We start from the raw sequence: 14,846 nt of genomic DNA, 5'->3' as shown, positions 1-14,846 counted from the left end.
TCACATTATGGCAGCCCAAGGGGCATGCTGGGGAAGGGTAGTCACCCTCTCTTGTGGGAGTTCTCTGGAGGTCTATGAAGCTTTCAGGGAGAAAGGAGGACAGAAAGAGACCAGGAGGATTGGATTGAATATTCAGAAAGCATGAAATAACCCCACCGTTAGAGCACTTTTTTTTTTTCTTTTCCATTTTTTATTTCCCCAAAGGTAGCAAAGAATAGTGAATCATCACATGATCCATATGTTAATGAAAGGCTGAGCATAAATATGCAGTAGCTGACTGGAATGGAATCTCATTTGTGCGAGGGGAGCAGACATTGTAGCATTTCAGAATGAGTATGCCAATCATTTTTAGGTTTCCTAGTCACTGAGATTAGCTATCAAAGAAGCTGGGGTTTGTTTTGGTACTAATGGAACCACTGAAATCTCTGGAGACCATTTCCTTTACTTTCTGTGAATATGAGATCCTAAACACAGTATCTAAGAAGCCTCATTAACAATAGGGAAATCACCCACTGGAGCCTGTCTGAAGGTCTGAGCTCAGAGTCACCTGGGAACCATAATAAGAACAGGAGGGGGCTGGAGAGCCATTCAGCTATGCTGAAGCACAGAAATCCTCAGTGGAAGGGTGTTGTTTGAGTCTTGGTACCAGCTGGGTTACGAGCATCCAGGCCTGTGGGAGCTGCAGGGTCACTTCTGTATTAATTAACATGGAGTTATTGGTCTGCTAAGTCCCAGGTTTTAATTTCTGTCTCATATGAAGTGCTTTGCAAAAATTAAATAAACAAACAAACAAACCAAACTAAGAGAAAAGACTCTAAGGGTGAAGAGCACAGCAAGGGCCAAGGGTGTTCACTGGGTGGGATCTGAATGCACTGGAGAGCATCTGAAAGGGTCAGATACACTCCAGTGGAAGAAGGTTTCGCAGTGTTCTAGGATACCAGGGAAAGATATGCATGCTTGCATGCATGTATGCATGTATGAATACAGAAAGGAAGTATCAAGGCTGAGAAAATGAGACATATAGATAACTACAGGGCCTAAAAGGGAATCAAACTGACAGAAGAACCTTGCTACCACTTATCTGAAGTGAACCAACATACTCAAAGGCAAAAAGTAACTTTAATCTTAATGAGTAAGAGTATATAGGAAGGAGAGAAAGGGCTTGATTGATATTCAGTGTGATTCCTTATCAAAAATATCCTGCTGATCGTAAAGGGCACCAAAGCAGACTTTGCTGGTGACTTGAAAAGTGGGATGAACTGCCACAGTTTGGCTGATGCTTAATATGTGAATTCTTTTCTGAAAATGCAGCACTCTATTTGGAGTTGTGAGAGTCAGTTTTCAGGCTCCATTAAAAGAGGATTTCCTGGAAAGAATTTTTGCAAGGGACAGTTTCACTGGAAAACAGAATAAAATCAACTGACATTTACACAGTACTGTGACTTTCGGCATACCTTCTCACAGCATCTTGGAGAGATTCGCATATAACCTGAGAAATCTTACAAAGCTACAATAGCTGCTACCAAATGGAGATAATGCAAGTTCTGTTATGCTGAGATACCATTTAGCCGTAACAGCAATCAGAGAAATTAGCAGAAGCTAATAGAGAAGGAATAAAGTGGAGGATGCAGCTGCTTGAAGCTCCTGACAGGCTGCGGGAAAACAGCATCTATTTGCATACTATCTATCAGCTCTCATCCATTGACGGATTAATTCTGAGACACAGGCTCCCTGCAGTTCACCTACCAGTCACTGTAATGAGTCACTGCTGCAGGGAATTGCACAAGTCCCCCCTGTACTCCATCAAATCTTTCTGCAGACAGGGGGCAAGGAGAGGAGCTTTTCAGCTCCCCAGACAGTTCCAAAGGTGTGCTTCATTCTGAAGAGGTCTCCTGCCTCTCTCTGCTTATTCCATAAGCAAATAAGACCAACTTGTAGAACAAGATAGGTGCTCAATAATGTTGATATTTAACTTTATCCTCTCTCACTCTGTTTCATGCTCTCTCTCACAACTCCCACATAAAGATGTCAGTGAAAGCAGACAGGTGTCCCTTGGTGCCTGAAAGCCTGTCTGGACATACTGGACACTGACAGAAACAAAAGGAGCTGTAGGACTTGAACGGTTCTGTGATCTGGATAAAGATCCCAGATGTTTATTTCAAGGTCACTGGTACAAATCTAAGATAGCTTGTTACTGCTTAAAAGTGACCACCTTCTGATTATTGTGTGAGAGCCTGTAGATCCTAAAGTGAGTTACTAGTCTCACAACTTCTAGTGGACAAATATCTCAACCACACAGAAACAAAAAAAAAGAACTAAAAGAATAAAAAACCACCATTGCCTGACCAGAGATTCCTAACTCCTGTTTTATAAGCTTACACATTTACAGAGGCTGGAAGTACATAATCTCTTGTGTTAGAATGTTTTTTTTATGCTCTCTACACCTACACATAATCAATAACATTGTGGAGACATGCTTAGAGAAGTCTTCATCACACCCAGTTCTAGGAACTGGGAATTCCCATTTCCAGATCTTGCAACCCATATCGTTCCACCAGAACTGTATTTTCTAGATGTTCTCCTGAGCCCCTCCATTCCCACCTATGTGGTGGTACAGTTATCTCACACCTCTCCGTATTTCATCTCCCCTAAAATGGCTAGTAGTACGCTGCACTCAACCACATGGGAGGTTTAAAGTGCGATGTTATGGTCACAGGTCCTCCAAAGACTGGGGCAGAAACAGCACGAAGGCAATATGGAAGCATGTATTATGGAAGCGTCTCTTACTGTTGGGAATTTCAAGGCAACATGCTGGGTAGGCCTAAGGACATGAAAACAGCAAAACATGCTGAAACTGGATGATTCAACTAGCTGACCCTGATGTCAGAGCTAAGAGCCTGGACTGCGCTCAGCTGCCTTTGAAGAAGGGGTGAGCTATGCCTCAGAACAGTAATGCCTAAGGCCTCCTTGGCATAAATGCATGAAAATTAAGCCAAAATAACAGAAAGCACTCTTATCAATGCTGCTGGCCACCTAGAAAAAGGGAAATAAACTTTCTTAGCTTTCCTACAGGTTTGTTGTAGCACAGTGATACCCTGTGAGGAGTTGGACTCTTTTCCTTAGGAGGAATAATTACACCAATCGTTTAGCAATCACTGTCCCACAATCAAAACCAGACTTGCTCTCAGCAAAAGGAAACAAAATCAATACCAGTCTTACTGGAAAGACTGAAAAGTGAATGTGATGGCTTGCTATACCTGAACAGATCATTTATCTCAAAATGGATTCTGTGAAAATTTGGCTGTCAAATTCCATTAGGAAAGAGTTGTAAATACTCAAAGACTTTGCAAAGTCTATAAAAAGTAGGTCTCAATGAGAATGAAAAAATAAATTATGAAGGCAATAAACCAAACCACCAACACGAAAAAGTGTCATGAAAAGAGCAAAAGGCTAGGCTTTGCTACCTAAGACAGTCTGTCTTCTAAATTAGGACTGACATCCCAGCTTAGGGAAGAATGATTCAAAAGAAGTAAAACAAAACCTGTAAGAACATAATCTTTCAATCTTTCAGTCTGATGAGCCACTTACTGTGTGGGAAGATGAGACAGTGTCAGGAAATGGCTGAAGAGGCACTCCAAATAGAGGGCTGGACTTAGTTTCTCTTGTTTCTGTATGCACCATGGGAAAAGGCTAGGACCACTCTGCCATGGTTGCTGCATGGATAGTGGGTACTCACTGGAAGAAAGGCACGGCCTCCCAGAAACAGGCTAGTAGATATGGCTGGTATCTATTTTTTTTTTAAAGGTAAATTTAATGGAGGTTAAGTTATCTCCATTTCCAGAATGGCCTGATTTTATATGGATTAGAGCAGTTAGCAAAACAACGCTTACTTTCATGTAGTCCATCAATCGCAACTTTCAGAAGGAGTGTGGTTACTCTCATTTACACTCGGGGAAGCAGGAATATAGAAAACTAAAGTCTCCAAAATCCTACAAACGCCAGATGGATGGCAGAGAAGAGAAGTCATCTCTCTTTGACTTCATTCCAGTGACCACTCGGCAGTGGAAATGTCGTTTCCTAAACCAATGAACAGTTCTTAACAGGGGCTGCACCACAGTCTGTTAGCTGGTACCATTCTTGAAAAGAAGATTCACATCCATGAGAACATTTGACCCCTTAAAATAACCTTACATGAAGTGACAGAAGGTTGGGATTTTTCTTCTGTGAGTGAGAGCAAGTTGCTTTTCCCTGGATCTGTTCCCTTACATGCTGCTGCAGACGCTGTCTGTGCTGTTGTGAATGAGACCCCAGTGCACCATCCCACTGGGCTTTTAACACTGTGTGAATAATTTTCTATATTAAATAATTAAGTGTAATAGCTAATACAGCACTTCCCACACTGTTGCATTGTGCAGTCATATCATTATTTTTGATCATTTATAATGACATTAAAACCCTCAAGTGCCAGACTGAAAATAAATCTGTCACAATGTTGCAGTAATATGCAAATTCTCTGGGTACATTTGCTGTGAAGGAAATGGTCCTCTCTCATTGAAGCTCTTACGAGGTTTCTTTAACATTTTTTTCTGCCTGCTGAATTCTCCACTGATCCTCCAGAAAGCTGGAGTATCACACAGCTCTAGCTGATGAGTGTTAGAAATGTCACACATCCTATAAAACAATATTTAAAGGATCTATTTGCGTGCTGAGAATTGTTGGCTTCTTCCTCCAAAAAGAGAACATCCTGCAGTTAAACAATGCAACATGGGAAGCAGCAGATCAAATAGCCTTTTTGCCCCTCATCAATTGTTTCTACCATGACGTGAAAGGACCACTTTTTTGCACAAAGAGGGAAATTTGTTCTGTACACTTATTTCATTCTTGGCCTCTTCTTTGGGAGTGACAACAAAGAAGCCAACTGGGATGTAGCCCTTCTGTGATGTAGGTTTTCCAGGAGGAAATTGGAAAGACCAGCATACTTCATTCAGGATGCCAACCAGCCTTCAGAAGGAAGACTTTGATGCTTTCTGACCCAGATTCCAGAAGAGGTATGAGCTAGGATTTACTGCAAAATTTCACTTCTCATCATCAGTCTAGTTTCTTCTGTTACATTCACCTACCAACTGTTTTCACACTGCATGACTTGTTTAGGTGGAGTCACGCCTATGCCATCTCAGAATATAAGCATATGCACAATAGAAAAACTTTAGTCTGGCACTACTTTCCTTTTCTTTGAAGTGTTGGGAATGGCCAGACTTCCCCTCCCACACACACTCAGGAACTGGTGAGGGACTCAGTGAAATCTGGAAGTATCAATGAGGATTTGCTGTACTTTCACAGTTATTTGCTTACTGACTCCTCATTTGTGGAAATTGTTACTAAAACAACCTAATCCCTGAGCGTTCTGATGCAAATTTCTTTTTCTGCACTAAACTGGAGAATTTGTTGTTTAAAGCTCTACAGTTACATCAGGTACACTGTTTAACTTAACGGGTCGGCACAGTAACACACCAGGATGTGGTTCCTTTTTCTTTTCATTGTCACTTCTGTGTCAGATATCTCCAGAACAGACTCCTGAATGGTTTCAGTTTAAGGCCTGGAATAACAGCAGTGTTGTGGCCGTGGGCTAGTGGGATGCCCTTCCACGTTCTGCAGTAGTCTCAAAGCCAGGCTGCTTCAAGAGGGCAGTGGCACAGACTGTGCTGCAAAAGACCCACTTCCTTTCTTAGTCTCTCTTTTCTTTCTTTTGGACAAAATGCAGATAGAAATTCCATCAAGCAAGCAGAATCAAAAAGCAAGTCTACCTGATGACCCCCTGTTCCAACCCACAAATGTGTATAAAAGATTGAGATAACTTTATCATCTATGTCCACAATCATTATTATGATTATTTCTTGACTTTACATCAAAGTCACCCAAACATGCTGCTCTGACATACAGTACATGTATTTTCAGTATCACTTGGAAAAGAGGCTCATTTTTCCTCCCAAACCTACAGAAACAAAAGGCTACATGGTCTGCTCTCCACATGACATATATGCCATGCAAGATGCATGAAACTCCTGGCAGACAAGTAATCACAATAAAGAGAAAGCAGACGTCTAAGTAATGAGGAATTAAGATTTTTCCTTTTTCTAGTGTATTTCCGAAAATCTTGGGCCTGAATGAGCAGTTCTTTGGGAGCCCACACTGGCTGCATACATACTGTGCAGTGTCTGGACATGCATTTCAGAAATGCCAGGGACTTCTGGTCATCTAGCTGCAGGGTTTGTTGAAGCAGCTGGCAGTAATTCCAGCTGGGCTACTGGCTATATAAAAGATGCAGAGGAATATTAAATGTATTTAGACCTCACCCAGAAAAAAAAAAAAAAAGGGGTAAAAAAGAAAAACATTTATGGGGAATCATGCTGTTGTTAAGTTTTTAAAACAGAGCTGAGATTATTCCAGAGAAGCGGGGAAATACACTGCACCTGATTTTTATTGCAAATTATTTTGATGAAACAGTATGCAGGAAGGTTCTGTGGTTGAGATACTGATGTGTTTGAACATGGAGACCTGGGATGTCTGCCAGAAAACTTCAATAAAATGTTGAAACACAAAAAGATGTTCATTAGCTTAAAAGCTATGGATTTTAATTCTCTTTTTTCATTTTTTTAAAAAACCTCTTTCCATGTCCACTTTCCCTTTCATCCTTGTTCCTGTTCTTCTTTTCCTTCCATTTGTTTTGTCCCATCATTTATTTCTCCATTTTATTAATATCTTCCTCTGTCTGAGTATTTTTTGTTTGTTTGTTTGTTTTCATTTGTTTTTCTCTTTTTTTTTTTTTTTTTTTCTTTCTTTCTGTTTCTTTCTACCTTAAGGAATATTCTGTCCTTTCCCACTTTCTATAATCTGTGCATGGCTTTTCTTCCCATCCAGATTTGGTTTCCCTCTTCTTTTCTCCCAGACATTGTTCTTCCTGTAGAGTTAGTTCTCTCACTTCCTTCAGTTCACATACATTATTACCTGACTATTCCTAGTTCTCTCCATGTTGCTTCTTTCCATCATCATCAAACTGAGCTCACTCTTCCTATTTGTTGAATGAGGTATATTTTTCCCACCCACAGATCATGAAATATATAAGCTTTCTTACCCCTTCCTTTGCCATTTAATACTCTAACAGAAGCAGAGTTAGAGACTGCCCTTCCTGTTGCGCCGAGTAAGCAATCAATCAGCAAATACTCTATGTCTAGATGCTGACTGCCCGAAACAGAAAGGGTAACACTGAAGCTGAGGAGATGAAACAATTAGAAACCAATTACTTAGGTTTTGAACCTGCCAAAGGCAGCAGACAAAATCTACAAAGAGACCTTTGACAACCAGAATTGAGTATCTGAAGCCCATGAGAGGGAGGCAGCTATCTGCACCGTGGGCTCTGCATGGCTTCTTCTGAGCCTGTGGATAACCCAACAAAAATTAAGGCTTGTTTATACTACCTACACATTTACACAACCTACACTACTAATTTATACCACTATACTTCATCCTAGACCATGTGATTTTTAACCAAACATGATTCCTGTGTCTGCTGGATGGAACTGCAGTGCTTTCAGCAGTGGGCAGAAGTCCACATAATTGTAACCAGGTTTCCTGATATTTTTATATCAGTGCAGAATGTCTTTGTTTTCTCCATATAAGCTGGAGAAATAAAACATTGTGATGAATGGTGCTGGGGCAGCATCCTAAGCTGTTTCGGTGTTTCTGAAGGTACTAGAATGGAGAACTACACAAAGCATTAGATTTCCAAAATTAACCCACCTTGTTTCAGTGGTGCAGTAAATAGATTGAATATAAATCTCAGTTGCTTGGAGCCTCTATCCTGATCAAGGAATGACTGATTATGATCTTAGTGAGAAAGAAGAATGTAAGTAGTATGAGGCAGCCAGTGTGACTTCAGGAGAGACTGCTCAGAGATCTGTTTATAGGCATAAATGTACTAGAAATGGAGTAGTAAAAAGGGAACAAAAACAGATGAGTCATTGTGCAGGTTTGAGAAGAGATAACAGTGCATCAAATGCATGATAAATGCTGAGTGAGAGGTGCTTAAAGAGGAATAAAGAAGGGCAAATACATCAGGAGAGAAAGAAACACTAAGGACAGGTAGATCCATCAGTAAGCAGAGACTAAGAAATAATCATGGCTGATATTCATGACTTCCACAACTCAGAGGGTCATAGCCCTTCCTGGGATCACATTGGATTATGTGCCTTGTACTGAATGTGAAACTTGTTTGAAACAGTGCACAGAACTTTGAACTCTGCTACAGGAAAATGACATTAAGGAATGGCAAGAATTCAGAGGAAAGTAGCAGTGATAAATGAAGGACCGAGCTAACTATCTGAGGAAGGACAGATGGCGTCGTTACAGGCTGCTTTGCAAGTAACATCCATAAACACCCAGGGAAGAAAGGTGCTGACAGTGTCTGGCAAGGGGAATAGACTTGTGATCTGTAGTCCCTCTGATAGTCATAATTCCACAGAGGAAATCCCCAAGATTCCCTTTCCACACACAGACCTGGATTTGACAAAATATATGACCGTGTGCTTTACTTTATGCATGGGAGTTGTTCCACTGGTATATCTTCTGTGCTTTGAGATGACAGAGACAGTGGTAGAAAATCCAAAACTCTCAGATTACTAGTCCTGCCCTTGCTAATAGGAGGATGTATGAAATATTTCCCGAAATAAAATTAGATACGTTTCATCAGTAAAACAACCCATTCCCGGGAGCTGGAAAGATCTGAAATTCCTGCAGGAGAATCCATCCCCATATTAGCACTTATGTTGACAGATGGTGCAGCTTCATATGAATAGGAATTTTAAGTCATTTTTTGTAAGTTGAAAAGATAAATTCCAGGCAGATTTTGTAGACCAGCTGGTCCTTTGTAGACCGCTCCTTGCGGTGACATTGTTAAGAAGCTAGGACAGTGGTAACTGTGAGCACACCAGACAGCAGAGCACCTCTCATTCCCTTCAGTAGTTTTCTTTGGAAAATGCACGAAGTAGCAGCAGCTTTCTCCATGCAGGAACTGGAAAACAGCTCACCAGATGGGCTGGAGAATTTATAAAATTAGAAAAACAAAGCAGCAAAAGGCCTTGGCTCAACAGCATTACTTCTAGACTGTCTCTTTGAAGTAACTACTTTTGAATTAGTTTATGCGCTTTAGCCAAGACAAACACTCAGGTCCATTTGGGAGTTTTGCTTCAGAGCAGCACATTAATACTCTGTAAGGAGATGGAGGGCATGTAGTAGATGTTTTCTATATCAGCAGCCTTAATCAACCCAAATCTCTCTTGCGCATTGTTAGCACACCCTCCTGCCAAGACTGCATCAGACACAGATGAGCTGTCTTATACTGTACTTATATTTATCTTGCAAGAAACCTGGGAGAACTGATCCTCTCCTCCACAAAATGCATCACACAGAAACACGAGGGCTCTCAGAGGCTGGCCTTGCCCCTGCCCAGCATGTGCTACCTGTACCCACAGATAGCTACTACAGCTAACATACCCCTCTTCTCTACAGCCTCCCTGGAGACTAAACAAACCAAAACACTTCACAGAAGATGGCCAATAAAAAGCTGACTAGAGCAACCAACCCCCAAAATAACAGCATGTTTAGTTAGGAGAACCCTTGCCTTTCCACCTCCTTCACATATTTTCTGTAAGTGTTAGAAGATGAGCCCTGTCTCAGACGTGGCTCCTTATTCCTACAGCTGGCTTTTCAATAAGTATATCTCTGCTCTTACCATAAGGACTAGTTGCAGGGCTGGATTATCCCAATCGAATCTTTGCAGTCAGGCAGATATGTGCTCCTACTTAACGTCTGTGCATCTGACTGTATATTTGCTTTTTTTCACCTTCACTATCAGGAGCAGCAAATAAGCAGGACACATCTCTTCACAGAATATGAGCAAAGGAATAAAAACTGTGTGCATTAAAAAATCTGTGCACTCAGAGACTGCCAACTCTTCCATTATTACATAAGCAGTAAGTAGTATTGTAGTGGCAATAAACTGCTATTACTTTATATAATACTGAGCACCACACCACTGCCTGCAGCAGGAATTCTGCATATTGGGAACCTCCCTCCATGAGGCAAGTCCCCATGGTGACTTCTGTAAGGAGCTAGGGTGGTAGCAGCTCTTAGCATCCCAGAGATCTTTCCCAGTTCCCTTAGCAATTCTCTGTGGCAAAGGTATGAATAAACAGCAGCTTGTTCTAATTTGCACAGATGGAAAAAAATGTGATCCCGTATTGTTGCTGCAGACCATTCATTCCAAGGTGCCTTTAGGAAGTGACTGTGCAAAGAAAAGCTCTGTGGCAGCTGCTTCAGAGTTACAAGTCAGTTAGTGTGCTGCTTGCTGTAGTGGAGGGTTAGCTGCTGCATCCACTGCTGGGCTAAGCACTGCAAAATCATAGAAAATAGAGTGGAGTTCACCACCTTCAGTTCTGTGCTCAGTTCTGTTCTGCGACTTTCTCCTGGGTATTGCCACTAAGGCAAGAACACAACACCTTCAGCTACCTAAGTTTTCTGCTTTCTTGTCAGTTTTACTGACAACAAGCTTACAGCTTCTTCACTTTAGGTACTCTTCAGACAGAAAAAAAAGTGATGTTGGAGCACAAAATCAAATTGAACAAAAGAGCTTAAAGTCTGGTTTGTGTTTTACTGCTCTGGAAATAGCAGACAATTCTGCATTTCTGCATTCAGCATTCTGAAATTGCCGTTTGGTACCTGGGAAACACTAAAATACCATTTTGCATCTCGTTTCTTTGTTTGGTGAACTTGGTTGGTTAGAGGGTAGGGGGTGGTGACTGCCAAAGTGATGTTCACCCAGGTGACACAGTGAAATCTTTCTGGACGTTTTCAGCCATTATTCCTAGGGACAACCTCCATCTGCAAATATAGGTAGGTTATTTTATATCTTGTGTGATAGGAGGACACAGGATTAGGCCAAGCAGAGGGCTGTGCTAACAATTTTCTCCATGCTGAGAGATTCCCACATCAGAACATATTCTAGGCAGGTTCAAGTTCAGTCCAAAAGGGGGAGCCTAAATATGAGCACACTGTGCCCCCCAGTGTTGGTCCACATTGGTCCAAATAGTTTTCTGAGACAGGTGGTTTCCTTTGGAGAGCAGGTTAGGCCAATAAGGAGCAGGGAATGAAGGCTGCAGGACAAATCCTTGTACTGAATGGCAAGTTACACAAAGCACTGGTACTCAACACAATCCAGTGTGAATACAATACTGGTGACACTACTTTTTGCTGTACTAGTTGTTTTCACAAGCTCATTCCTGTTTTTCTTCCCTGTAAAACCTGTGGTCCCATTTTAAAAAATGGTTTATTTTCCCAAAGGTATTTAATTAAGCTATCAGTTTAAGACAGTTTAATTAAATAGATTTGAACTACTTTTGGCATACAGTCCAGACTGTGGTTTTAAACAGATTTATTATTTTATGTGGCTGTTCTTTCAGGATGGGCAGGGCCCAATCTGAGCTTGGTGTCTCATATTTAGTTGAGAAGACTTTATTAATAATCCACTATTCTGGTCACAAGGAAAACTTCTTTTATATACTCACTTTTACTATACTGTAGTAGCTGGAGATACAAATTGGAAATTACAAAATCGTGGAAAATTGGGCTGAGAGGAATCTTGTGACATAATCTAGTCCATCCCCCTGTCCCAAGGCAGATTATACATTCCTAAACTGATTCTAAGGAAAAGTTCGGCTAACTTAATCTTAAAACCTCAAATGATAGAGATTCCACAATATCTTTAGGCAATCTGTTCCAGTGTTTTTCTATTTGGAGGATACACCCTCATCAGCCTTCAGCTGATTTTGCTTAACTCTTTGTGGTGCAGCAAAACTTGAAAAGGAGATTGAACATGGGAAAGTAAGGCGTGGGAAGTAGAGGGGACCTCCTATATCATCAAGTCCAGCTCCCTACTGCTAGAGGCAACCATGTCAGGTAAAGCTTTTCCTGCATATGTACAGAGCTCAATATTTGAAGTGGTTGGACTCTATCCCTAAATGGTCAAAATAAATTCTGCCAGAGAAACTCATCTTTCTTAAGGTTAAGAATCTCTTGTAAAGTAGAACCATGAAATCAGAAGAGAATTGCAAAGCCTGTGAGATACAATTGTGGGTATACAATGTGCAGATAATATTTTTCTCTGCCAGAAGATTTGCTCACTAATAGACCATGCAAAATGTCAAAAGTGAAAAGTAGATCCCTCCTGAATATTGAAATCCCGTCTGAAACAGATGATGATACGTCTAAATTTCCCAATGTAGTGTTTGAGATCTCACAAAAACGTCAGTCCTTCACAAGGACAGCATGAGATGTTTCTAACCTTCAAGAGAACTACATTTCAGAAAGGAGAGTGATACCGGGTTCAGGAAAAAATACAAAATTGTGACTCTACTAGAAGAATTCCTAGATGCTGTGGAAGAAGGTGAGAGGCCAGGTAGCAGTAAAGTCAACATAGAAATAACGAGAAAGACTGAGTTCAGTAGAATGGGAGAACAATGTTTCTGAGTTGAGGATGAAAAAAATATTAGTTTAGAGCTGGGAGCTCTTAACTTCAGTGAACCTCTACATGTTTAACGAGAAAGACATCTTAGTCACAACTGATGTTTCAGACAATATTTGCCAATCTTAACATTTCAAGGTATCCTTCAAGATACAGAATGCCATGGCCCAATGGACAGGACAATACTTTCAGGACCTTCTAGGGTGCTGAGTATTATCAATGAAGTCTTGAATTCAAAACTAAAGTAATTCAAACTAGCATTAAGCCATAGTCCTCCCAGAAGAAACATTTTTTTTTCAAAGGCTCATAACCCAAAATGAGTCATGCTTGATTAGCATCACTTAGGCCAGGAGACTACTCATAGGATGATATTTCTATTTCATTTTAAGAAAGTCAGAGAGAACATCAGAATAATGTTCAGCATGGAAAACATGTTATAGCCTTAACATAGTGTCACTATTATAACTTAATGAAAACAGAGAACTAGGAACCTTCTCTAGTAGCAGGTGTCGCTGTTTTTCCGTATTTATTTATTTATTTAGCATGTCTACTCTCCAGTCAAAATGTTATTAAATACACATGAGACTCCAATCCAGAGAGCAACTGTCCAGCTCATTTATCGGTGGGGTGATAGATCAAAGAGTTTCACCTCCTCCTTCTCCTCACAGCTGCCCCGCACACATGCACACACACACAGAGGCTGGGAAACTCTACACCTAAAGCACCTACCTTAGGTTTGAAGGCGATTAATTTCAGGACCATCTCGACAGTGAAGAGGCCAGTGAAAAGCATGTTGAGGATGTTCATGGCTTCCTTGAACATGCAGCTCTGACCGTAGTGCTGAAAAACAGTGTCCCGAGAGCAGTGTGAGGAATGGACATGCCAGCTAGTTGGTTATCCACAGGACTACTGCTAATCTCCCTCCACATCAAGGTTATCTAAAGGAAACCCCAGCATGCTCCGTTTTTTCAATTTAGAATTCCCATCTCCCTTCAAACATGAGCATTTCTATACCTCTGGCCATTTTTATAATCTGACTCTGGATCTCATCTCTTTTTAAAAAAATCTTTTTGATTGGGGGCTACCAAAATCACACTTATCGTTCCAGTTGAGGGTTATAAATCTGCATAATGGTACAAGACACTTTCAAATTGTGTTTGTTATCTTACCCTTCCCTAACACCTGGGTTACTTTTTTTTGTTTGATTGCTACTGTGCAGTGAACAGGGGGTTTCACTGAGCTGTTCATAATGATATCAGGACATTCCCCGAATAATTGCACTTGATTCAGGATTCTGCAAAGTACATGAACAGCTCAAATCGTATCTTTCTAATATGCATTATCTCGCATTTGCCAACTCTGAATTAAATTTGCAATCATGCTACCATTCACTTAACTTTATTAAGATCTTATGAAGTTACGCTCTGTCATCTGTTAATTCAAATAATATCTTCTGCAGATTTTGCCACCTCATTTTTCATATCCTTATTTCAAAATCTTTATACTTGGGACCCATTACCTTATTTCAAAGTTGTTTTTCAGTTCATATTACAATACCTTGTTTGTAGTTGCTTCATTTTGACATTTTTAACCACCTGGACTGAATTTTCCTATTCTGCATTGGATCAGGGTGGTTTATTCAAAGGAGATTTAGTTAAAACAATTCAGATACAGATGAAGGACAGGCTAGGATTTGTTGAGGAATTTTCAAAGTTGCTCGTGACATTTTCCTTGAAAGACTTCAGTACCTGCAGGTCTTTGGTTAAAACCTTGGAATTCTACTGGAATGTGGCTTTTCTAAGTTTGAACCAAAGCGTAAGTTTTTCAAAAACTGTGCTTTTCTCGGGATGGATATAGACTTAGAATCTCCGAAGATGCTGTCCTGCCTGTGGGCTCACAAACATCTCACCAGCTTCTAGATCTATCTGCCCTGTGCATGCCCCAATGTCACAGCAGCTGAGCATGCTCCAAAGCTCCCAAGTGAACTTAACAGCTCCCCTCTGCTGCTTCATGACAGTATAGCAGTAGATGCTGCAGCTGAGAGAAGAGTGGGACTGACTCAGAACAAAAAAGGAAGGCGATAGAGACCAAGGGCAAAGGCAGAGTGGAAGGAACAAGCCAGGAAAGGGCAGGCTTGGGTAAATGTACAGAACTGTTTGTGTCTACACAGGCTCATTCCCTGTCTGGAAAGAACATAGAACTTCCTTTTTGTTAACTGACCACTTCGTAAAGGTTATGTCTTACTGCCCTTTATTGCTCTTCCACCTGCACA

At 40.8% G+C, this 14,846-nt stretch overlaps 1 protein-coding gene across 47 annotated transcripts in view; it reads right to left on the bottom strand.

Moving 5' to 3' along the window:
• Nucleotides 1-14,846, bottom strand: part of CACNA1C (calcium voltage-gated channel subunit alpha1 C) — a 476,569-nt gene that overhangs the window by 60,464 nt on the left and 401,259 nt on the right. For all 47 annotated transcript variants that reach the window (XM_072039979.1, XM_027463118.3, XM_027463184.3 and 44 more), the window contains one exon: nucleotides 13,304-13,414. In XM_072039979.1, the coding sequence (XP_071896080.1) occupies nucleotides 13,304-13,414 (111 nt within the window). The remainder of the gene's footprint in view (nucleotides 1-13,303; nucleotides 13,415-14,846) is intronic.

The sequence above is a fragment of the Anas platyrhynchos genome, chromosome 1 (genome assembly GCF_047663525.1).
Source record: "Anas platyrhynchos isolate ZD024472 breed Pekin duck chromosome 1, IASCAAS_PekinDuck_T2T, whole genome shotgun sequence".
Classification (NCBI taxonomy): domain Eukaryota; kingdom Metazoa; phylum Chordata; class Aves; order Anseriformes; family Anatidae; genus Anas; species Anas platyrhynchos.
The sequence above is the reverse complement of the archived record's forward strand: the minus strand, read 5'-3'. Positions and strand labels throughout refer to the sequence as shown.